The sequence below is a fragment of the Lemur catta genome, chromosome 13 (genome assembly GCF_020740605.2).
Source record: "Lemur catta isolate mLemCat1 chromosome 13, mLemCat1.pri, whole genome shotgun sequence".
NCBI classification, from domain to species: Eukaryota; Metazoa; Chordata; class Mammalia; order Primates; family Lemuridae; genus Lemur; species Lemur catta.
This window is the reverse complement of record NC_059140.1, coordinates 51,942,925-51,968,581: the sequence shown is the minus strand read 5'-3', so window position 1 is coordinate 51,968,581 and position 25,657 is coordinate 51,942,925. Positions and strand designations below refer to the sequence as shown.

Genomic DNA, 25,657 nt, shown 5'->3' with positions numbered 1-25,657 from the left:
ATGCCTATGGCTCGCTAACACATAAGCTATGTCCTCACAAGATCTCCAATGGGAATGGTCATGATTGTATTGAGTAGACAGTCTGCTGGCAGGCCCAACAGTTTTCCCTCAGGTAACTTCTGCACCTCATCATTTAGGGACAAGAATTCTCCGAGACCACTCCACTCTACAGACTCAGACAATGTGAGTGGTCTCTAGGAATCACAGCTTCAAATGCCACTTATCTTCACAATGATATTTATACTCTTTAACACCAGGCTTTCTGTTTCTACCTCAGCTGGACTCAAGTATAGAATTGCAGGCTATCTTTACTCGTGAGCTCCAAACTTGATGGAGGACTTCAGATTGGGAGGAGGAGGCAGTGAATTTACAATACTTCCCCACCCCCTGGCACACACAAATTATGTCTAACACATCAGCATTTTTTTCCAAAACTCTTTTTCTTTCTCTCTTTACTGAGTTTTTAGAGCAGAGTTTTCAGGGAAGAACTTCTTTGTCAGGTACATGTGGACTTTCGGTCTCACATCTGAAACCTAGTTTTTGTACCTGGAAACAGAAAACGTGGTGTATTTTCTTTCCAACTTTAATTTGTCTATTTCTCTTTACAGTGAATGGTGATTCTGGGTCCTGTATTCAGAATTTAAGTAGTCATGGGGTAGCAGAAAAAAAGATTCTACAATTAATGTCTCAGATTATTATCTTGTGACACCCAGTAAACATCTTAAAGCTCTTCTTACTCTTTCATTTCCAGAACTAAACAGAAACATAGCTATTTCCAGGGGGCACTGCTGCCCTAAAGCCCACTTATAAATAACTTTAAATAACTGCCTATATTTTCCCACACCTCATGTGGCTCAGGCTCAAAAGAAGCCAAGAGTGTCCCCTTCTCTCTGCAATGCTAGGAATAGTTATTATCCCTTCAACAACTTGTGGAAGGTCCTGCTACTTCAGGACATTCACATGATAGAATTTTAAACCGGACACACTAATGTAATGAGACATAATTTATATCACTTTTCAAACTGGATAACAAAGCTAGAAATCTTCAAACTGGATAAAACTAATTATGTGATTTTAAATACTGACTCAATTTAAGAGTATAGAAGAGGCGAGACTAAAGATGATTAATGAAAAAGGGTTTTGGTTAGAAGCAGTGTTTCAATATTTAGAGTTGACAAAAACATGATTTTGTAAAACAAAACAAAAAAAATTTCAAAGAATAAATTTAACATTCACCAGAAAAGTCACAAGGTGGATGTGATGTTTCATTTGGGGGACAGTGGAATTAGCCCTATGAGTAAATGTTAAAGTACAGTGGGTGACAAAAAACAATTTATGTTTTCAAACCACAAATGGTATTTTGGAATACATTAATGTTCTGCTACACTCTTCTTTGTCACTGTCGACCTCAAATGTCCTCATCCTTCCAACTCATCCACTGAAGATCTGGTGTAGTCCCCAGAGTCTTCCTACCTTCTCAAATCCTGGTGTCCTTATGAGTTACTTACATGTTTGTGGGTAATCCAGCCAGTACTCTAGCATTTCATTGCCTTATCTCCTCCCTCTTGTCTCACTGTTTACATTCCCTTCTTCATGGTCACACTTTGGACCATGGGTTAGCCAGAACTGCTCCACTTCTAAAATAATAAATAAATTGTTTTCTATGATCACAACCTTCTATCCTTCTTTTTCAAAAAAATACATTCATCATTCTTATATATTTTTTTTAATCTATAGAATCCTCTAAATTCTTCATAGCAGCTCTTCCTGGTCAGAGTTTTTTACCTCCTTCCTAAGTTTCAATTGATTTAACCACTCCAAACAACCACTTTTTTGTACCTTCATCTCCTTTGCCCTCTTTTGTTTTGCATCACTCCTCTCTAGCAAGATTTCAAGCTCTGTTGGGGTTCAAATGCCCCCTTTCTCCACACCTGCACCTGTACACATGAACAGTGATTTAGAAGATCACAAAATAATGCAAATTTACAGTCAAAACATTCATTGGTGCCCTTTCCATAGTTGGCTTCTTTCCGTTTACACCAAAACGGTTATTTCAGTCATCTTCCATTGTTTGCAAATTTCTAAACTCTCCCATCTCCTCTTAATTTTTGACAGATGAGTTTATCTTCCTACCTCAGAGAAAATAGGTATTACTTCCTCAACTCCCTTCATCCAACTCTACAGTTTCACTTGCACCCATCTTTGGCTTCTTCCTCTTTATGAGACACCTTTCATCCTGTCTATGGCCACTACCTTTACCTCTCCCCCTCTGGATAGCATGCTCTCCCAGATTATCTTGGACTTGAGCTCTTGATTCTTCCCTGTTTTCTTTCCTCAAGCCTCCCTCCCTATTAATTACACTTCATCCACATTTTTTTAATGGGAGACAGGAGAGAAAAACATCATCCAACCATACTTCTCAACTTTGCCCAGTATCTTTCCTCTATCTAAAAGCAAAATTTCTTGCCATTATTGCCTATTTTTTTATTTATCTTTTCTTTTTTTATTTCAGCATATTATGGGGGTACAAAAGTTTAGGTTATGTCTATTGTCCTTGTCCCCACCGCACTGCCCTCCCTGCAATCAGAGCTTCAAGCGTGTCTATCTGCTAGATGGTGTGCATCGCACTCCTTATGTGTGTATACACCATCCCCTCCCCCCCATATCTGCCTGACACCCAATTAATGTTATTCCTAAATATGCTCTTAGGTGATGATCAGTGAAACCAATTTGATGGTGAGTACATGTGGTGCTTATTTTTCCATTCTTGGGATACTTCACTTAGTAGAATGGGCTCCAGCTCTATCCAGGAAAATCCAAGAGGTGCTATATCACCGTTGTTTCTTATAGCTGAGTAGTACTCCTTATTGCCTATTAACTCAAAATTCTACCACAACTCCACTTATCTAGGCCATAGTGACCTCTTTGCTGCTAGACCAATCTGGCATTTAAAATAGACAAGTGATACTCACCTTATTTTCTTTTAGTATTAGTGCAGACTTTAAGTATTACCCATATTTCCTGAACAAGAAACTAATATTCTGAAAGCTAGTTTTGTCAATACCACAAACATACAGGTATAGGTAGAAAGCACTGATCTTGAATAGAAGGCTTCTGACGCAGGATCCTATACTATGCCACTGTAAAATAAGGTGATCTATTGTATTCTCATAGTCATAATTCCATGAATATTTACAATTTATTTTTACATAAGATCATATATAGCCATGGCCTACATTGATATCAGAGGCCATGGTGTCTGAAATTATTAATAATTTAAGGTGACCCAGAAATGTCAGTGGAAGAGGGGAAGCTAATGAGAAAAGTTTGCCTTGTGATATCCAAGTAAAAATGAGTACACTAAACACCTTGAAGACAGACTATTCCTCTTGAGTACTATAAATTGATTCAAGCAAAAGTATAAAGGAGAACACTGAGAGAGTAAAATCTCTCCTATTGTGAGAAATTAGCTTGATTGGCTTAAAAAAGCACTATATTGAGTGACAGATCTGTGAACTATCTCTGACCTAATGTGGACATTTTTTTTCAATTGTTTCTTTTTTTCTTTGTAGCTCTTTTTCCATTGAAGATTTCTTGTTTTGGTGATAAGAACATTATGCAAAATAATATATATAATCCATAACACTTTTCAGTTAATTGTTGCAGTGTAGGAATGTGTAAAATACATTGGAAGTAGAAGAAAATAGGTTCTCAAGGGAAGGATTCCCGGAAGAGCTGGCACTTAAGCTAAGACTGGATGGCTCATAGATGCTGTTCAGGTAGATAAGGGAGGAGAAACATCTACGCAGAAAGACCAGCTTGTGCAAAATGCAGAAATGTAAAAAAAAAAAAAATGCAGAAATGTAGATATCACGGTGTGTTTAGAAAGTTACGATCAGCTGTTCCAATGAAGTCAAGACTGTTGAAAGTATAATTACCAGGGAGACCATTCAAAATAGTTTGGAGGAATAAAATCAGCAGGGCGGATTTATTGCTCACACAACAGAAAATCACTAGAGTGGCTGGTTTCAAGCACAGATGGATGTGAGGGCTTAAAAGATGCATCAGTTCTCCCTTTTGTTTTTTTCTCCTCTCTCTCTCTCCAGTTCTCTCTCCTCTTTCCTTCTTCCTCCCCCTTCCCCTCTTTTCTCTTTTTCTTCTGTGTTAGTCTGATTCTTAGATAAACCAAAATAGCCACCAGCAGAACTATGTTAAAATCAGCAGCTCGGTACTGGATCACAAAGCGTGTCTGTGTCTTGTGACTCATCTTTGCATGGAATACAAAATTCTTGGTAATATGCCCCCCATGGCCATGTAGCACCTCATTTTCTGCTTTCTAGCCATCTTTCAGATACAAAAACACCAGGTTAAAAAACTCTGCTTTAGATTAACGAGGAACCTCTGTCAGGAGTGTAGTAAATCGATATGTGACAAAAAACAAAATAACTCTCGGGATGATTATCCTTATAATTATAAGGATGATACAGGGAGATGTGAAATTGCTATGGAATTTGTGAGCATGCCGATGGGTTTTGACAAAGGCAGAGAAGATTCTCTATGTTTTATGCTATGTGTGATAATTTATTTAACCAATCATATATTAATGGACATTTTTTATTAGTATCAAACTCTGAAAATAAGTATGCTTGCACAAAGGAGCTTGAAATTATTTTTTTGGTTATATTTTTAAAAGTCAAAGTACAAAAAAAAAATAATACACATTTTAAAATGTATTCATATTGGCCAATAGCCCTCCAGAAAAATTTTCCCTGTTTTCACTTGCATGAGCATATTTCAATGTTCCAGCAGCATAGGCTCCCTGAAATTATGTATCTTTATACTTGTCATTGCTGCAATAAAATTCTATTGGAAGAGAATTTCTTTGTGCATATTTTCACAAAGCAGGTTCTGTGTCCATTCATGGTTTGGTTAGCAAAGGGTGGCAGAGATGGTTGCTCCGGCATGTTTACTATCTTGTGATTTAATTTCTAATCATAAAACGCACCAGCATGTCTACCTGAAGCAGGAAGACATGTGTGAGAGAGAACTGACAAATTCTCCATTTCTACAAACACAATAGGTTAGCAGTGCAGATAAGAAAAAAAGGAGCCAAATGAAGATGGCATACATTACTGGCAACATGTCTCAGATGCAATGGCCAGAAAAACAAATGAGAGAACCATTTGGATGCAATTAGAGAGGAGGAGGCAAAGAAAAGAAAGAAAAATTCTGTAAAATAAGGAACAGATGATGCCTTTGTAGTCCAAGCTCCCCAAATTTTTCAGCTTGCCCTTCCTGCTTGTTCTGCTGTAACAATGTATGTGGAAAACTCACTGAAATGTACTCAGCCTTGAGATTATGGATAATTTTGAAGTTGAAACCAGCTACATACAAAAATATTTTAAACTAAATACTTGACTTGATTCTCTTAGCTTTATTCATCCCCTATTAAGACATTTATACCATTAAATTGCAGTTTTATTTTCAGTGTCCTTAAACTAAACTCTGATATACAAATAATAGTTCCAATTGCACATTTTTAAAGTAACTCTGTATGTGCCATGTATTAGGTGCTTAATAAGAATTTAAATAAATAACTCATGCGTGAATTTTCACATCCCATCTCCATTCAAAACTATAGAAGCCCTAAATAATAGCCACTACCATACTATTTGTTCATGCAACAAACATTCAGTGCTAGGCCCTGAAGACACAACATTGGCCCTGGAAATTTCTATATCCTGATGTTCTTAATTCTCCCCTAAAATAGCATGAGACAGGCAAAAGAGAAGTGAGAAGGGAGCCAACATTTGAATGACTGCCTACCATGTACGAGATACAGTGCTAGCTACTTTACAGACATTATCTCCAGTCCCTAAAACTGCCCCATGTCATCTTTCATGTACACTTGGGGAAAATATGGCACATAGATATTTATGAAGTTTTCCCAAGGTTTTAATATTAATAGTTGGAACATCCAGGAAGTGAACACATATTTTCTTTATCTACTTGGATGTTTCTAGTGCTTTCTTATTTCATCAAGCTAGGCAATATTGTCCTGTTTTTATTCAATCATGTAACGTAGGAAGATAAGTAGTGAGATTCTCATCAGCACATCCTTCCTTTCTAACAAATTGCTAGTACTATAATTCCATTTTTGTTTATTTCAGATTTTCCTACCTAGAATATGCTTTTTTATGGTTTTTTCTATATTTTCTTCCTTCTGTATTTTATATTTTTCCTGAGACAAATCTCAGATGGGTAGTTGATACAGGGTTCACAGCCCCTGGAAATGAAAGCCTCCTGAATGTTATATGTGAAAGTTCTGCCATACATTTTCTCACCTTTGCCCTCTTGAACACATCCCACTTTCCACCAGAACACTAAGGATGTGCAAAGGACATGGGGCAGAGCATATCTGTTCTCACTGCGTACCCTCCTCAGGGCAAGACTCAGACCCAGCTCCAAGCCTCTGTTGCACAGCCTTCGAAGACTAAGCTACAAAGCTTTTCTTCTAACTTAACTACTCTAATTCATGTTTAGGATGACCTGCTATTTATCCATTCATTCTACAGATATTTTTATGGTGCCTCAATTGTAGACTGGACATTATTCTAGGTTTTGGGATTATAACTGTAAAAGAAGAAGAAGAGAGACAAGAAGAAGAAAAAGAGGAAGAGGAGAGGAAGGAGGGGAAGGAGGAAGCCTGTGCTCATCAGGCTTACATTTCAGTAACTGTCATAGGCAAAAATCTCTAGAAGGTAGAATTATACATGTTAGTTATCATTCTAGTTACTTTGTCCACTTTGATGGATGACGAGGATAACAACATTCAGATGATGATGGGAATGAAAAGAAATATGATTCATACTAATCTGTGAGTTCAATCTTTATATATATTTTTAAATGGTGTCCTACTTTACAGCAGATTGGAAGTTAGATGTAGGTAAAGAAAGAATCACAAATAGACAATGTGCTAGAGAACCAAATAAAAATGGCAAATTACAAAAATAATGGGACTCCAAATTAATGATTCTCAAACTTTGTTGCACATTCAAATTACCTGGGGAGTTTTTTAAAAAATCATTATTCCCATCCTAATCATGGGAACACTAATTAAATAAGAAAGTTTGGCAGGGAGGAGGGACAGGTATCAGGTGGTTTTTGTTTTGTTTTGTTTTACATGCAAACAAACTTGAAAGCCAATGCAGCAAGCATAATTTTCTCAAACTTCAGTGTACATACAAACCACCCGGGGATCTTATTCAGTGCATATTCTGGTTTAATAGATCCAGAATTGGCCCTAGATTGTCTGATGGTGCTGCTCTGTATCCCACATTTTGAGTAGCAGGGCGCTAAACAACACTTTTCACACTGTCGGGACTGTAAGAGCTCTGTAGCTAGCCGCCAGCTCGTCTCTGAGCAGTGGTTGCCTCAAGCCCCGTTCAAAATTGTGAAAACATGTCAGTGTTCCAGGACCAGGGGAGACTTAAAAAGCATACATAGAAAAGGCATTCCAATATTATAGGTTTTTCTGACAGGTTCAAAATCATTCCCTACTATGGTTTGAATGTTTGTGTCCCCCCAAAAAATCATATGTTGAAATCTTAACCCTCAAGTTGATACTATTAAGATGTGGGGCCTTTTGGGGGTTACTAGTCTTAAGTACAGAGCTCTGATGAATGGGATTAGTACTCTTATAAAAGAGGTGTAAGGGAACTTATTTGCCCCTTCCATCATGAGAAGATGCAGCAAGAAGGTGCCATCTATGAGAAAGCAAGCCATCGCCACACACTGAATCTGCTGGCACTTTGATCTTGGACTTTCCAGCCTCCAAAACTGTGCAAAATAAATTTCTGATGCTTATAAGCTGTGCAGTTTTAGCAACTCGAACAGACTAAGACACTCCCTATCCCAACCCAAGCATAAGAAGGGACTTCTGGCACATTCACCTGGAGATGCTAATCTTCTTCAAGGTCTTCATGAAGTACCGTCATCACATACCTGTCTCATGTTTAATCAACAACCAGACTTCTAAAAAGAGAAAACAGAAAGCCAGGCTTATCATTTCTTTATGGAATCACAGTCCTTTAGCTTCTTTATATCCTAAATATATTTTGTAAATGAATAATCTGAGCACAAGTTCCTATACCTAGTGATTGATTGAACAAATGATGAGAAAGACATGCTCTTTTTTGTGAAAGTATAGGTGGCATTTAGAAATGAGATATCTAGGTCCCAACTGCTTTCTAAAATCTGTTCTAAATGGTGGCTAAGATACCCATCTCCTCACTCCAAATCTTTCTTTATTATCTCTGTGAAAATTTTATTATTGGATTATACTTTTGCTATTTGGATTTTAAATTTATTTGAACTAGTGTCTCCACTTATATTCTTAGATTAGAATTTAGGACTAAACCCGATAGTCATCAAAACTGATTGACATGAAATAAAAGAGAAATGTACATGCTTAAGAAAGAAACCTCTGTTTCTGCAGAATGAGGAAAGGCATGACTATTTTAGCCTTTCAGTAAGAAGAGCTCTGATATGAATCTAATACATTTGACTGTACTTGAAAAATGATATTATTTTACTACTACAAAATGTATTCTATAATATAGTTCTGTGTATTATGTATTGGATATGCCAATAGTATATGTTCAATAAAATGTCAGTGCATACTAAATCAATGATTCTAGTGAACTTCATCTTCTGTGATTTTATTAGATAGTGTGAATCAGTCTTTGAACTGGAAGTAGTGTTGATAGAAAAAGAAATGAAAAATGTAGAATGAGAAAGTATTTTGTAAAAAAGCTGCTAAAAGTGCTTGTTTTCAGAGAATTAGAGATTGTAAGTTACTTCAAATGATACATCGATTAGGGAGACACACTCATTAGAAAGGCTATTTTGGCCGGGCGCAGTGGCTCCCGCCTATAATCCTAGCCCGCTGGGAGGCCGAGGCGGGTGGATTGCTCGAGGTCAGGAGTTCGAGACCAGCCTGAGCAAGACCCCGTCTCTACTAAAAATACAAAGAAATTATCTGCACAACTAAAAATATATATAGAAAAAATTAGCAGGGCATGGTGGCGCATGCCTGTAGTCCCAGCTACTCGGGAGGCTGAGGCAGGAGGATCGCTTGAGCCCAGGAGTTTGAGGTTGCTGTGAGCTAGGCTGACACCATGGCACTCACTCTAGCTCGGGCAACAAAGTGAGACTCTGTCTCAAAAAGAAAAAAAAAAAAAAAAAAGGCTATTTCATCAGCAATAACATAAAAAAAGATACATTTTAACAGGTATTTTTTTCATCAGAGCAACATTTCACATATGCAATCACAACATATCCACTTATGGTATCTCAATTACAAATATCAGTCATTTAGTTAATCTTATCCCAAATTGGATCTAAGATCAATTCTACAATTTAGAGCTATTCATTCCAGCTCTAGTAGTGATTTTCTGTTTTTTATCTGTGACTTTGTTGTTAAAAGTAAAATGAACATAGAGTCAAATGCAATGTTATAGTGCCTGGAACATGGTAGGCTCACAATACCTGATTTTATTTTTCATTTATATTTATATTGATTATTCTTAGATTTGTTTCTTTTGTTTAATTAGCAAATTATAATTAGATATATGTAACACCCTTGCATCATAAAGAAAAATTAAAACATCTATTACAAAACATAGCCAAATAAAATCTCTTCTTTTAATGGGTGCATAATGTATTTTTCAGGATAGTGTACTAGTTTTCCACTACAGCTGTAACAAACTACCACAAATTAAGCAGCTTAAGATAACTCGACATTTATGAACTCCCAGTCCTGCGGTCAGAAATTTGATTACAGACTTGTTCAGCTGGTCCTCTGCTTAGTGCTTTGCAATGTGGAAGTCCAGGTGTCAGCAGGGCAGTGTTTCTTTCTGGAAGCATATTCAGATTGTTGGGAAGTTAATTTTCATGTGGTTGTAGGACTGAGGTCTCCATTTCCTAGCTGACTGTCATCTGAGAGCCTTTCTTAGCTCCTTAAGGCTGTATAATCTTCCAAATTTTAAGTACATATGTCAATCACATTTGCAAGGTAAATGTGATTTCCCTTTTGCCCTGTAATGTAACAGTCACAGGTTCTATGGATTAAGGCATGGGCCTCTTTGGGGGACTATTCTGCCCATGGCAGTTAGATTGATACATTGGTTGTAAGGATATTGAACTTGCTTTTTGAAAGACCAACAACATGATGACTGAGTATGATCCAGAAAGCTGCAAGGGAAAGAAAACATTTGTGTCTAAGAATTCCTCCTGGCTCCATGAGACAAATATTTTGTACATTTTCAGGAATTTTATCCTTCTTTTCCAATATGTACTTTCATTATTAGGGTCTTTTGCAAATCATCTTGAATTGAGCTAATTATGTCTCACCAAATGGTTTGATCAGAAATGTTGCTATGTCATGGCATCTCAAACAGTGTGTCCTGGGTCAAATATAAAGCACAAAAAAAAATTAATTTGATTTATTTAAGTTGTATTAGATCTTTTATTTAGAAGAATCTTACAGGCAAACTTATAGTCAGTCATTTTTCATATAAATCTGTGTGTTCATGTACTAAATAGATTTATAAATACAGTAGGAAAAAGGATATGTTCTATAGTGCTTTTTGTAGGAAAATAACCTTTTGTAGGACTAGTTCAAGAAATCAAACACATGTAGGATGGTTGGCTTTGCTAAATTTGAATGCTTAGATGATTCCATGTAAGTATTTTAGGGATAAAGTAAATACATTCTACTGAAATTCTTTTACTTGCAGTGAATTTTAACCGCTACTTACAAGGAAATCTGTAAATCGAATGGGACTTTTTATTGTTGAAAAAAATGATTGAAAGCATCATAAATAGAAAGCTGTCTCAACATAAAGCTATAGTGTTTTTTAGCACCTGGTTTATGGTTAGCATTGCCCACATTCATTACACTTTGAAAATGTTTAGAATCTTATAATTGAACTACAAAAATGTGAAGGAAACAAGTTTCTCAATTAGGCAGCAGGGTAATGGGGGTAGGGGGAGAGTTGGGTGGATAATGCTTTTCTAAGGGGGAAAAAGAAACCTAAAATAATTTTCTTTATTTTTAGAATTTAAAACATGTTATTCAGTTCTTTTTTGTGCTTTCTTCTTTTCACTCTAGTTTTAAAATACAATGTTTTGTCCTATGAATTGTCTAGAATTACCTTCTCTGGACTATTTTTTTTCTTCGTGATGAATGTATTTTACAGTAATTTAATGCCTGAACATTAAAATGTCCTCTCATCATACATTTCACCATCATAACATTGAAAAATGGTGTTATATAGCATTATTTGAAAGAGTTACATAACAACTCCCAAAGTCCATTTTACACTCCATTAAATAAAAACTTCACTTTGCCAAGGAATCGCTGTAAGAAAACTTAAAAGTATGAAATTGAAATTATATAAAGTATATTTGAAAAATAAAAATTGCTGCTACTTTTGATATATAGAGGCAGGGTTACTTATAAATATGTAAAGTCAATGAATATAATAATTATATTTTGATTATTCTGAAATTTCAACATATGATCTTTCTGAGGGGAGTATCTGGTTCACAGTGCCCAGTGCATATAGTTCTTTGATCTTTTAAGTGAAAGTTGGACTTAGAAGTTAGAGAGTATTCCAGTTTTTCAAATGAGTAAAAGAAATACTTGGGCAAAAGACACGAACAGCAACTTGTCAAAAGAAGATAGACTAATGAACAACAAACATATGAAAAAATGCTCAACATCTCTAATCATCAGGAAACTGCAAATCAAAACCACAATGAGATATCACTTAACTCCAATGAGAACAGCTTTTATCAAAAAGTCCCAAAACAATAAATGTTGGCATGGATGTGGAGAGATAGGAACACTCATACAATGCTGAAAATTAGTACAACCTCTACGGAAAGGAGTATGGAGACACTTCAAAGAACTAAAACTAGAACTACCATTTGATCCAACAATTCCACTACTGGCTATTTACCCAAAGGAACAGAAGACATTCTATAAAAAAGACACCTGCACTTGAATGTTTACAACAGCACAATTCACAAATGCAAAGATGTGGAAACAATCCAAGTTTCCATCAATCCATGAATGAATTAATAAAATGTGGTATACGTATACCATGGAGTACTACTCACCCATAAAAAATGGTGAACTAATAGCTCTTGTGTTAACCTGGATAGAACTGGAGACCATTCTTCTAAATGAACTATTGCAAGAATGGAAAAACAAACACCACATATATTCACTGTTAAATTGGTACTATCAATAACATGCATAGGAAATCAATCAGGAGGGAGCAGCGTAGAGGGATGGGTAAATTCACACCTAATGGGTACAATGCACACTATCTGGGGAATGGGAACACTTATCACTTTGACTCAAATGGTACAAAAGCACTTTATGTAAATAAAGTTTATACCCCTGTAATATTCTGAAATAAAAGAAGAAAGATGAAAGAAAGAAAAAATTTTAAAAAGTGTCTATTCTATCTATAGAAAACACTCAATCCTTATTTGATAATTCATATATACTGTGAAGATTATATTCTTCCAATAATTTTGATATTCTCCTCTATTAGCTTCCAATATGTAAGACATATCTCTAGATAGCACTTTATCTGCCATAATGATTCTTGTCTCTCTCTAATAAAGGCTCTTATGTAAGAGACACAGGTGGACAGTGGATGGGAGGAGGAATATATGCATCCATATATATGTGTGGTTTATATTTATTCTCTCAAACTGGAGAATAATTTTTTTGAGGATAGAGAAAAACTTATCCCTGTGTCCAGCACAATGACTTGCTTATGATAGGCATAGGCTAATTGTAAATATGTTTAGTAAATTAAGCTGTGATGATAATAGTGTTTATTTCTGTTGAAGCTTTGGGGTATTATATCCTAAAACTATAAGAAGTAAGACAGTGATCCTAAGTTCCTCTGGGGTTGTAAAGTTTTGTGATTTAGTGAGTTGCTAACATTCAGTCATCCTGGGTTTACCTTCATTTACCTTACTAAATATAACCTGGTCCTTCTCATTTTCTTTTTTTTTAATTTCCTTTTGTTTTTTACATTTAAAATATTTTTATTAACATCTTTTTTCATGCATATATAATGATTCCAAATTACCTAATGACAAACCCGTTTTTCTTTTTTTTCTTCTGCACTTTTTTTCTTCCTTTGACCAACATCTCCTTATTCTCATTTTCAAATCAATCATGTCCTTTGTGTCTACACTAGAGCCTGTCTATTCTATACATGAACTTTACATAAATAAATATTTATTCCTATGTTAAAATCAAATATATTCCTTTCATTTTTCTGCAAGGCTCATAAAACTTTCCATCATTATTCTCTAACCCATTCTCTAATCTTTTATTTTTACTATTTTATTAAAAATATTATATTTGTCAAATATATAATTATATATTTTTCTATATTTTCCTTTTTATGAGATACAAATAACTTCATCTTAAAAACTGCATCTATTTTTTTTTCTCTAAGTACATGCAGGGAAAATGTATGATTATTAAAACTCATTTTAATAATTTATTTTGATCTCATTTTTTGGGTGAGATTTCCTATCAGATAATTTATTTTAACATCTGGTATATTGTCTTGGTACGTATCACTTTGGTTAACTTTCCAATGAAGGTAAAATTAGAAGATGTGTTTTAAAGGAAACATTTGAAGGAAAAACAACTCTGCTAGCTAACCACTTTCGGTAGGATTTTGAATATTTCTTACATTCATGATTGCTGTCTTCTCCTCTAATTCTCTCGGCTGTCAATTTTTTCTTGATATTCTATGTCTTAGTTTCTTCAACTGTAAAATGAGGGGGTTAAGCTAAGATTTCTCTGTGATATGACAATTAAAATCATAATCTTTACCATCATAAGATTTCCAAATGAGAAAGCATATATGAACTCTTTAGGGGAAAACAGGAAAAAAAAAAAGTCTAATTGTCTATGAAATGCATATTAAGGAAAAATATATTAGGTATGTTGAGCATATATAGGCCTTTAATCTAAAACATTGCCAGTTTGATGGATTTTTGTTATGTAATAAAAATATTTGTTGAATAAATTTGATGGAATAATGAGTGAATACACTGGTAGAACAACCTTGTGGCATACTATTTGACTCCAAAAACAATAATAATAGTTAATTATTGTGGAATGCTTCACTTGTGCAAAATATATTTCATGAATTATCTCACTTAATTTTCAAAGTTACACCACGAGTTAGAGTAAGTTCATCATTTCCACATAGATGGGTCTTAGGAAGGGAAATTACTTGGAAGAGAGGACAAGAGGACTTGTCTAGAATCTGTGACTGTATATAATACTGTTTTTACAGCTACTATATGTTTATTTAGCTTGAATTTGAAAATCCTACCCATTAGTATTAGGTATTATTAAATTATCTGTTATAAACAAGATAAGACTTGAAGCACAAGACATGTTAAGTGACTTATATCAACCAAAAGTGATGTTAAACCTCTAAAATAGTGATGTTAAATCTTAAGACCTGTGTTCTTCTTGCCTTCTAACTAGCCATTTCACCTGGTCATATTTCCTGGATCTCATTCAGAATTAGCTACAAGTGTCATATCATCTTTCTTGCTATTTACATAACCCTTGAAATTATATTTACACCGTATATTATCCACTTGATGTTTTATTGTCTTTTTTCTTAGTTTTCAATATGATTCTCCCGCATGTGTATATATTTAGTGCAAGCAGAAGCAAAACACTGAAAATGCCTTGGATGAAATATTCTTTTTTTTTTTGAGACAGAGTCTCACTTTGTTGCCCGGGCTAGAGTGAGTGCCATGGCGTCACAGCAACCTCAAACTCCTGGGCTTCAGCGATCCTACTGCCTCAGCCTCCCGAGTAGCTGGGACTACAGGCATGTGCCTGCCACCATGCCTGGCTAATTTTTTCTATATATATTTTAGTTGTCCAGATAATTTCTTTCTATTTTTTTAGTAGAGACGGGGTCTCGCTCTTGCTCAGGCTGGTCTCGAACTCCTGAGCTCAAACAATCCACCCGCCTCGGCCTCCTAGAGTGCTAGGATTACAGGCGTGAGCCACCGCGCCCGGCCGGATGAAATATCCTTGATGAGGTCAACCTCATATTGGAATATCTACCACATGGGCACTCAGTAATGTTTGTTAAATTGAATAGAATTGACAGTCATAAAGATGAAATAAACTGGGTAAATTAGTGCCTTTATAATTCCATCTGTGTCATAAAACACAACATTAGAAAAGGGGGTTATGGCTCCAATACTTTCACTGCTGACTTAATGTTTAGTAAATGAGCTCCCTATCCTTTTCAGATTTGTAAATTGGGCTTAAAATCAAATTATGAAAACTGTGTACTTTCTTGTCGTCACATGCAGATTAATTTCTATGGTATCACAAGTTTTTTTTAATCTGCTATACATTATTTACCTCTTCTATTATATGCTACAATATATCTCTTTCATAACCCCTGGTTTAATGTCCCATCTTTCACTTAAATTGTCACCCAACCTTTTAACTAGTATCCAGAATTTTCATCAATACAAGTTCTATACATGGCCAAAGTGATCTTTTAGAAACACAAATACCATGGTGAAAATTCTTGAAATTCCCAATACCTTGTGATAAAATTGTGACCTCCAAGTATGGCATGTGAGTTTCTTCTTTATTTGCTGTAAATTTACCTCTGCAAGCTCATTGCTAATCTTTTTCATTCTCTTCATCCCTTTAGCCAAGGAAAGCTGTAATATTTGTGGTTCTTCAAGCATAACATGCTCATTCGCACATGTATGTCTTGCATACTATGCCCTCTTCCCTAAATGCCCTTCCCTCCTCTCTGGCCATTTTCCCCTTGTTACCTTTTCCTTTTTGGGGCTCAATTTAGACATAACCTCCTCTGAGAAGGACTCAAAATAAAAATTACCCACTTTAGGGTAGGCCTTTCCAAGATTGGGTAAAGTTCTGCCCACATAGCATCCAGATAGGCCTTTATCACAAACAGTGTTTTGAAATCAAGGGTTTTCTTACTGGTTTTCCACGTCGTAATGTAAGTTTATTAAGAAATTGGTAATATGAGTACTAAAATATGTATGGAATGAATGAATGATTTACTGATTGTTTTTTTTTTAGATCACTGCAGTGTTCTTACTTCTTGACATCAGTGGGTTCGTTTTTAAAGGTCACCCAATTTTGTTTTATACCCTTAAAAGAAACTGTTCCCAGTTTAGGAGTTTATCAGAAAAAAAAAATTACTATTTTAAGAACAATTATATACTAGAAGCAACATTTGAAAATGATTATAGAATGTGTGGATTTATGTATATATTATCTGAAAAATACACATGATCTTTTCTTATTAGAAATAGAAACAACTAGAAAAAATATAGGGTGCCTTTTTCCCTCAGAAATTCAAATAGTTTTAATTGATTGATTATTTTTCTGCTTTGATTCTATTTGCATGCCATCAGTTCTCTTCCTTTCAATAAATATTTATTGACCACTAGCATATAAAGGTACAGTGCTAAGCATAGAGTGCGCATGTCAGCAATATGGGCTTTTGTGGCACTTTTCACTGCTTTTTGCGGTGAGCAAATCTACCTTAGAGGGAAGAAAATGCTCAGGTGTTTACATGCCTGGCCTCTATGAACTGAGGCTGCCCAGCGCAGTTGAACACCACATGGTTGGTGCTGCACTTTCATTACGTTCTCCACTGTCTGCCAGAGACCAGGACCCCACAGAATCCTCAGCTCACTGAGGAGACTGGAACCTGAGCCTCCAGAGGAGAGGCTTGCTTAATTCCTCCTTTTATAGTGATCAATTTGGACATTTTCTGGGAGCACAAATTAGAATGCTTGTGAGAGATCTTACTGCAATCAAAGCAACTTTATACACCATTCCTAATATTGCTTCTAGTGATGTTATTTCATAGTAAAATCATGCTGAGTGTTTCTATAAAACACATGCAGAGCATCATAAATACTAAAGATTTATTTATTTTTAACATACTAGTACTATACAGAAGCATCTCCTTTTTTTCCTCTTTTTTAAACAACCATTGATAAAAGCATAACTGCCAAGAGGACATTTTTATTTTTATTTATTTATTTTTAAACAGGATTGGGAAATCTACCCTAAGGAGTCAAATAACATAAATTGTTTGCTCCCCTGTAGCTGAAATTGTTGTGTTGGTTTTAAATTTCGCAATTCAAATTAATGAACAATTTTCTCTGTAGAATAAGACTGAATTTGGCAGCGCAAAGATGAGAGCAATCTCTTCTTCCTTAAATTGGGCACGGAGAACTCACTGGTTCTTAAACCGTTAAATGGATATTAGAGTTTTTAATGAATGGAACATTTATTTTTGTGCCAGCTCAACTAACAACATTGACATGATTAGCATACATTTTGGCAAGTGTTCTAGCACAAGGTGTTAGTAAAAAGGGGCTTTTATCTTTGAGCTTAATTTATTTTAGCTTTCTTTGTTATTAATGTTTTTAATGTGAATGAGATATTTTTGTAAAGGAAATCCTGCCACAAGAAGTTATTCAGAAATACATCTTTTTATTAATGTTACAGGCATTTCTCATGCTGAAGATGAAGTCCATTCTCCAAAGCACATGAACCTTCTTTAAGTTTAGAAATGAATAGACAATTCTGTTATTTAGATTGATGGTAAAATTATTGCACTTATGGAGAATTTTTAAATTAATAGTATTACTTGTATCTCATGAAGCTTCTTTCTTTACAAAACGGAAATAAGAAATGCAATATGACTGGTAAAAGATGTTTCCTCCATTGTTACACATCAGTTATAAATGAAAAGTTGTGAGGGTTAAATGATCTTAGTCTCTTAGTTCAGGTGTCTCTCACACAAAAGGAATTTCCAATAAAAATATATTTCTTATTTTTGTAACAAAAACTGCTGTTTCATATGTTCCTTATTTTATTTATTCAAATCTCAAATTAAGGAAAACAAGAAAAATGAGTTAATACAAATCCAAAATGTCTTGGGTGTTTATATTCAACTTTTTCTTTTTTTCAGTATATTTGTATTTTAAAAATTATTGCAAGATATTGCAACACAGCTAACAGAGGATTTGCTATAAGTATGTGGTAAAATGAAAGTTTATAATTGATATTAAATCTATAATAAATTAATATGCGTGTGCACATGTATGGGTGCAAATTTTCATTTGAACCGATTTTAACCACATTGGCATACTCTATTTCTACTGCATATTTATGTTTAAAACTACACACATATTTAACAATTTAGCCAATGTTAAATTGAGTAATGAATTAGTTTAATATAAACTTTAGCATAGCAGACAACTATGGCTTGCCCACATTTAACCCTAAAAACAAATAAATGACAATAGCAGGCACTTCAGTGAAAGAACAAGCCTATGTTCAGATACAAAATGGTAAAAATGAGAAAAGAAATTATGAAAATATATAACTTTAATTTGTAGACATATAAACACTTTTGGTACAGTACAGACGCATGATGCCAAAAAGTAAAATGATCCAGTTTAAACTAACACTTACATTCCTTGTTTATACAGATAATTTTGCAATAGCTCTCATATAAAATAAAATTTCCAGCTCACACAATGAAGTGAAAGTGATAAATCACTGATGAACCAGCTTTCTTCATTGCAAAAGATTCAGCAAAAGCTATATTATCAAAGAAATCTGCTGCTGGGCTTACAAATAAACTCTTGGACTTAGTCCAAAGCCAAAGAAAGGAAGCCAGAAATGGTAGCCAATAAACCTAAACAACAGCAAAAAGACAAGTACGGTATAACTTTCATATAAAATGCCCAACTAAAAACAACCAATAGTGTACACAAGCTTCTAGAATAATTGTTTTAATGTGATTTCTACTTTTTTATATAAGGGATGACTTTAAACATATAAAAATCTAATATATAACCCAAGTATAAAGTACTACTGAGAAGTTGTGCAAGCACTAAAATGTCATCAACACCTATGAAACAACTAAGAATAGAAACATTTCTTTGCTTCTGGCTGTTTTTCTTGGGCACAATTTCTAGTTACATTTTCTGTAAGGAAGAATATATATATTTTTCCCCTGTAATAATAGCAAGTGCAGTGGTAAAGCAAACGGAAAGCAATTTGAGTTCACAGAAAGTGAAAAAACTCTTCAGCAGGTTGAATTTGTAACACAAGGCAATGTTTTTACCCTTGCTAAAAAGGAATTGCACTTCTTTTTAATGCCTTCTCTTTCAAACTATACATGTACTTATGAGGTAATAAACATTGTTTTACAAGTGCATTTCTTTTCTTTCTTATCATATATTTAAGTAGGGTGAAATTTAATTTACTTTAATTTCATACTTTGTTTAGTGTTAAAAACAATATATTTAAAATATACTCTTTCATTAATTTCATGTACAACTGTCGCATATAATACCTCAGTTCCCTGCAAAGGAGCAGCTGACGCCCTCTTGTGGTGAAAGGACTTTTTAGGCCAAAAAATTATAACGTACCATTTTCTTACCTTGCTCTCAGGTTTTATCAATCATCTGCTTGGTGTATGAAAGCTGCAAATCATGTCCAAGCTTTCTTTTTTTTTTAATAACAATTCTATAGCTGTTAGTACTAATTTTCATTTAAAAACGCTGTACACATTTTATAACCTCTGAATTTGAATTTAAAAACCTGTAAACAGCTATTTACAATATAGTACATGTTATAAATTAGTCGTCTTTCATTGGAACCGCCATCAACACACTCTTGTTTAGGTGATGAAGACTATCCAAAGTCAGTTAAAACGTCTCTCTATTTGATTCCACATTGAAATATCAAATATTAGAAATATCCATTGGCTTTCTCTCTCTCATATGCAAGTCAAGTTTTCCTTTTAGTGGAATCTGTACTTCCAGATTTTCATCTCCCCTGGGATGCTTTTTCCCTTTCCTTAAGCAGATGTATATGCCCATCCCTGTTACGAGTGTGATTGAACCCAAGCTGATTACAGACAGAGCTACTAAGGTGGGCATACAGGACACAGATTCTACCTTCCTATGAGTCGGTTCTATTGAAACTTGTGGTTCTTTCTCTTCTATATTAATTTCTGGTTCCTTTCTTAAAAGGCTTTCAATGTAACTCTCATTACTGACAGTGTCATTGACAAATAGGTTCACCATGACCGTGGAATAGAGAGGCTCGGGATAACCGTGATCACTCACTTTCACCAGTAAGCGATGGAGTCCATAATCTGTCTGCAGCAATGCCTCTTCCAAAGTAATGTTGCCAGTTTTAGGGTCAATCCTAAAAGACTCAGGCCTAGGACCTCTTCTGCCTATGATGCTGTAAGCTATGACAGCATTCATGCCTGTGTCTTTGTCAACAGCATAGACCTCTGTAACCGGGGAGCCAGGGAGAGTAGAAGGCAGTACCAACAGATAAGACATATTAGACTGGGGAAATAAAACAAGAGGAGGGTTGTCATTGATGTCCAGAAGGAGAATTGTGATTTTTGCAGTAGAGGAGAGGGCAGGCTCACCCCCATCAACAGCTTCAACCCACAAAGTGTAGGAGCTTTGCTGCTCTCTATCCAAAGAGACTTTAGCTCTCAGCATGCCTTTTCCTGTATCTATGACAAAAATATCGCTCTGGTTCACCACTGAGAGAGCGACCCATCCATTTCGCCCAGCATCAGCATCTGTTACACTAATTACTCCAATTTCACCATATCCAGGAAAGTTTTCTGGCACAAAAAAGCTGAAGTCCTTGTTGATAAACCTAGGGCTGTTGTCATTTTTATCCAACACTGTGAGAGCCACAGTGGCTACTGATTCTCTGGGCGGCTTCCCACAGTCAACAGCTCTGACTGTGTACCTGTACTTCTCTTTCTCTTCTCGGTCCAGCTGAGTCGAAACTGTCAGAATTCCTGTGACACTGTCTAAGGAAAAATAGGATGGAGCATCAGGTCCCAGAAAATATGAAACTTGGCCTCTCTCTCCACTGTCGGCATCTGTAGCATACAGCTTAGTCAAAAAGGCGTTGGGTGCATTGTTTTCTTCAATGGTTAGTTCTATCAAGGGTTGAAGGAAAATGGGAGCATTATCATTGTCATCTAAAAGTTGCACTTTAATGACTCTTTTGACATGAAATCCCTCAGAGTTCCAGGCCACCACAGCTATTTCATAGAACTGCTGCAGCTCATAGTCCATAGGTTTTGTAGTCTCTAGCAAATATTCATTATTGTATGGTTTGTAGGGTGATAACCTAAACGGCCCTTCACCATCCAGGTAGCAGTTAACCTTGTATTTACCTTCTGGATCTCTTATGGTGAAAAACGCAATTGGAGTGCTAACAGGTTCCAGTTCTTTCAGATAAACAATACCATCTATCTCATTTGCTATATAACGAGGGACAATTTCAGGTGGTCTGAAAATGACTTTGATAATGTATACCAAAGCGGTGATCACAGCAGGGATACAGCCTGGTCCATTAGCAAGAATGGTGAGTTTGTGCATTTGTAGAACACTTCCCCCAATCTTACTGAAAAGTTTAATGACGCCAGTGTTTTCATCCAGGTGGAATAAATCCCTGGATGCTTGTGGGACTTTCTGGCTGTAAGAATAGGTGATCTGAGCATTGGTGCCCAAGTCTCTATCCACAGCCTGGACAGCTGCAATCGGGGTGCCTACTGTAGCATTCCCATACACAGTGACATTGATTTGCGAGTCTGCGAAGAGAGGGCAATTGTCATTAATGTCACTTATGCCAATGGTGAGGGTGGCACTGCCCAGTAGTGGTGGAGACCCACCATCCTCAGCTATGATGATGCTCACATACTGGTCTTGAGTTTCCCTGTCCAAAGCACCCATGACAATTAGGTAGGGGGTGCGCTCCCCATTCTCATTCTCCTCCACGTCCAGGGTGAACATACCATGGTAGTCCAGTAAGCGATAGGTCTGTACCCCATTAGTGCCTACATCTGGGTCCACAGCAGGATGCTCTATGGCCAATCGGGTGTTTACAGGTGCATTTTCCGGGACCCAAACGGAGATCTGGGAAACGGGGAACTGTGGGGCATTGTCATTGATGTCTCTGATAGCGATTTTCACCTTCACAAACCTAAAGTATTCCTGAGGCAGGACCAGCACATCCAGAAGCAAAAGGCAAGAGTCAGCGGAAGGAGAGGAGATGGAAATGCTGCCGCCCCAGGCAGCCCCTCCACCCCCTTCAAGACACAGGGCCTCTCTGTCGATCTCCTGAGCAGAAGTGTGCAGCTCCCCAGAGCGGTTGTCCAGGGTCACGTACTGGCCGCTCGGTCCCCGGGAGGCCAGGCTGAAGGAGAGAGGCGGGTTCCACTCAGCCCCGGTGCGCTCCGGCGGCCGCGGCTGCTGGTCTTGCCTCGCTGCGGCCCGGGGCGCCAGGCGCAGGTCCTCGGCCAGGCTGCCGATGAGCACTCCCGCGGGCAGCCCCTCGTTCAGGCTGTACACTAGCTCCGTGGCCCGGCTGTAACTCGCGAGGCAGCTGAAGGGTCCCACGAAGAGGAAAACCAGAAACAGATGCTGGAGCGGGGGGAGGGGAGAAGGCTCATTACACACTCGCGGAAACACAGAGATCAGAGTTAGACATTAGCGCCCCTGGGAGCCATGCCACCCCATCCGCATTCCCAGAAGCAAAGCCGCTCGTCAGAACCGGGTGAAGAAGAAACCTGCTACAAAGGAGAGATCTGCGGGGCAGCACTGTCCTCAAAACTTAATTTTTCTGTTCACTTTCTATTCCCCCCGCCACCCCACCCTCTTCGCGTCCCCATCAGTTAACATTCGGAATCCCAAACCGCAAAGCATCCCTGGAAACACACCGGAGTGGAGAGGACTCCAACCCAAAGACTGCGACACGGAAACCTCCGGGATAGGTTAAGGGGAGCGAGGGGGCTGGCAGCAGAGAGTGCTGAGAGGTAGGCGATTTATTTCTCATTGTAGTGATTCTGTCATTAGGGTCCCGGAAAGCGCAATGTGTTACATCCCTTACTATGAACACAATAAAAACAACGATAGCAATAATAATAATGATAATAATATGGAAAACGTACTACTAACACCCCGCCCCCCCCCCCCCGCAAAAAAAATCTCTTTCGGTGGGAAGGAGTGATTTTCATTTTTTAGCACGCATCTAAAATAAAGTAGAACAGATCTGGATCTCCACCCCCCTTTACCAAGCTCTCACTAATCCCTTTCCCTTAGGGGGAGGTGAATTAAACGCGGAAAATGGTTATGCAAAAACAACTTGTCAATTGCAGTATACAGTCATAGCCAGACGCCGGCTGCAGGAAACAACCCCCAACCCCTGAATCTAAAGCGGACTGAGGGCACCCCCGGCCCCTTCCACCTCATCTGACTACATTTCTTGCTTCAGAAACTTCCTCTCCTGACCCAAGGACTTGCCTGTTCCTTGTAAAAATGAAGAGACGTTATCCTGAACTCCCTGTCCCTACCCTCCATCCTTCCCGTGAAGTTTAGATTAAGGCAAAAGGTTTGAAAACCCATCAAGGAGTGGGAAACTGGCTCACAAAACTGCAACTTGTCGGGGTCGTGGGGCTCCCGGACCCCAACACTTACCGGCAGGTTCCTGTGGCTGGTGCTGCTCCTGGGACAATGTAGACGCCCCATATCCAGGCGCGGGTGCCAGGTCGCCGGGCGCCAGCTCACTGCCAGGGCCCGGGAGCCGCGCGCATTCCCTCGGCCGCGCATTCCCAGGGAAGCTGCAGCCAGAGCGCTCCTGACGGGAGGGCGGCAGAAGACACTCCCTCTCCGTTCATGCAAATCGCTGGGGGAACTTCAGCCAATAGTCACTGGCTTGTCAAATTAAGGACGGGAACTAAAAGGGAGGCAGAAAGGCGTGGGGGCAGAAGGGCACATTCATGGTTTCCTGCCCCGGACACAGGTACGTGCAGACCCCGCCGGACCAGCAGGAATGGGGGACTTGCGTCTGCAGACTGCGATGAGGCGCCACCAGGTCGGGCACAGGAGCGCGTGCCTACCCAGCCTCCCTCCTTTGCCGCACCAGTCAGATCCCAGGTCCACAGGTTGCTAGCGAGAGAGGGAGAATTAAAAGAAATGAATTAGCTTGCGTTTGTATCTGGATGTAACAGAGGGATGAAGTCGGCGCCACAGAGCCATCGCAGGCTCGGTCCCCAAACGCCTACTTTGCCACCAATCCTCTTACAGACTCGGAGCCAGCAGTGTTTGCACAGAGAAAGAAAATGCACTTTTCTCAGCAGAGGGAAAGGAATCTCAACTTCTTTGTAAGGCGATGTGAACCGGAAAAGTAAATATATGAATTCGGCGAAGGTTTTGACACATCCCAATTTTGAATCCTTGCTGTTGGTGGTGGCAGAGCTTCTGCTAGTTTCCTAGTTGTGGGCACAAGTGTCTCTGCGTGTCTGCCTGTGGTCTTATTTTAGAGGCAATGGTGGCTTCCGGCCAGGGAAAGAGCCAAGGGGAAAAGTAGAAACAATTGTGCTGTAACACAAGTGGTTCTCTGCCTGTAAGCAGTTTTTAATATATTTCACTAAAAGGTGAATGGGGGAAGCACTTATTGAAGCCTAGGTAAAAAATTCGTTACTCTTCAAATAAATTATCACGTCTCTCTCTCCCCTCTCTTCTCTCCTGAATTGCCTACTGGGAAAGTAGCCCTTCAGGAAGGAATCATAGAGGAGTGTGGTGCTCAGTGCTTGGGTATCTCCTCTGGCTCTGACACTAAATAGCTATGTGACCTGGAGTCAACTAACCCCTGGGCTTCTGTTTTTTCATTTATAAAATCAGGACTGGTGGAAAACTCCAGTGCAGTAAGTCTGTGAAACACTTTTTGATCTGCAGGGTAACATATAAGTAATGGAAAAGACTATTTGTGTCTTCTCCCTGAGTAGACATTTCTCTTCCTCACTAGGCTTCCTAATATCCCCTGCAGTGTCCTAGACATAAAACCTCACCCACTGAATGACCAGTGACAGAGCCTAGCATAGGAAAAGGTCTTCCCCTTGGGTCAGAGAAATATCTGACTTTGCTGTGCTTTCAACAGGAACCACTTTAAATTTTTTCTTCTACCCTATACTAATTAAAATATAAATTGCTTGGCTGAGCTAATTGTTTTCTTCTGACCTTTCCTATTTCCTCCTCATTTCCACGAATGCCAGAGACAGAATCCTAAATATTGACAACACATTACGTCAGAACACCTGGTATATAACAGCTTGTTATCGTTCAAATGGGGCTATACATGGAGTTCACAAACAAAACTCTGTATAATACAAATCTGGCATATAATATGAACCTGGCTTATAAAATCAGTTCCTTCAAGCTTTTTGCAGGGAAACTGGAGTGCTGATGAAGTGATAAATCCACATGCACACATATACATATGAAGACATACATCTGGGTATAAGGTGACTATATAGCTGGTAAATAAACCAGAGTCAGGGAAGTAGGATTTGCCTCTTCTTGCTGCTTCAGCTGTCAGTTGTGCCCTGCAGCTGAACTTTTACTGTAATGGGTAAATATGTACGTTTTGAGGTCTGTAGTTGAAACAAATCCA

At 37.7% G+C, this 25,657-nt stretch overlaps 1 protein-coding gene across 1 annotated transcript; it reads right to left on the bottom strand.

The window, feature by feature from the left end:
• Positions 1 to 18,520: 18,520 nt before the first annotated feature.
• Positions 18,521 to 23,827, bottom strand: PCDH20 (protocadherin 20). Its single transcript, XM_045567734.1, has 2 exons — positions 23,683 to 23,827; positions 18,521 to 22,629 (listed from the first exon to the last, which is right to left on the bottom strand). Exons 1-2 carry the CDS (start codon positions 23,812 to 23,814, stop codon positions 19,906 to 19,908), a joined length of 2,856 nt encoding a protein of 951 aa, XP_045423690.1. The 5' UTR covers positions 23,815 to 23,827; the 3' UTR covers positions 18,521 to 19,905.
• Between the last annotated feature and the right edge of the window lie 1,830 nt (positions 23,828 to 25,657).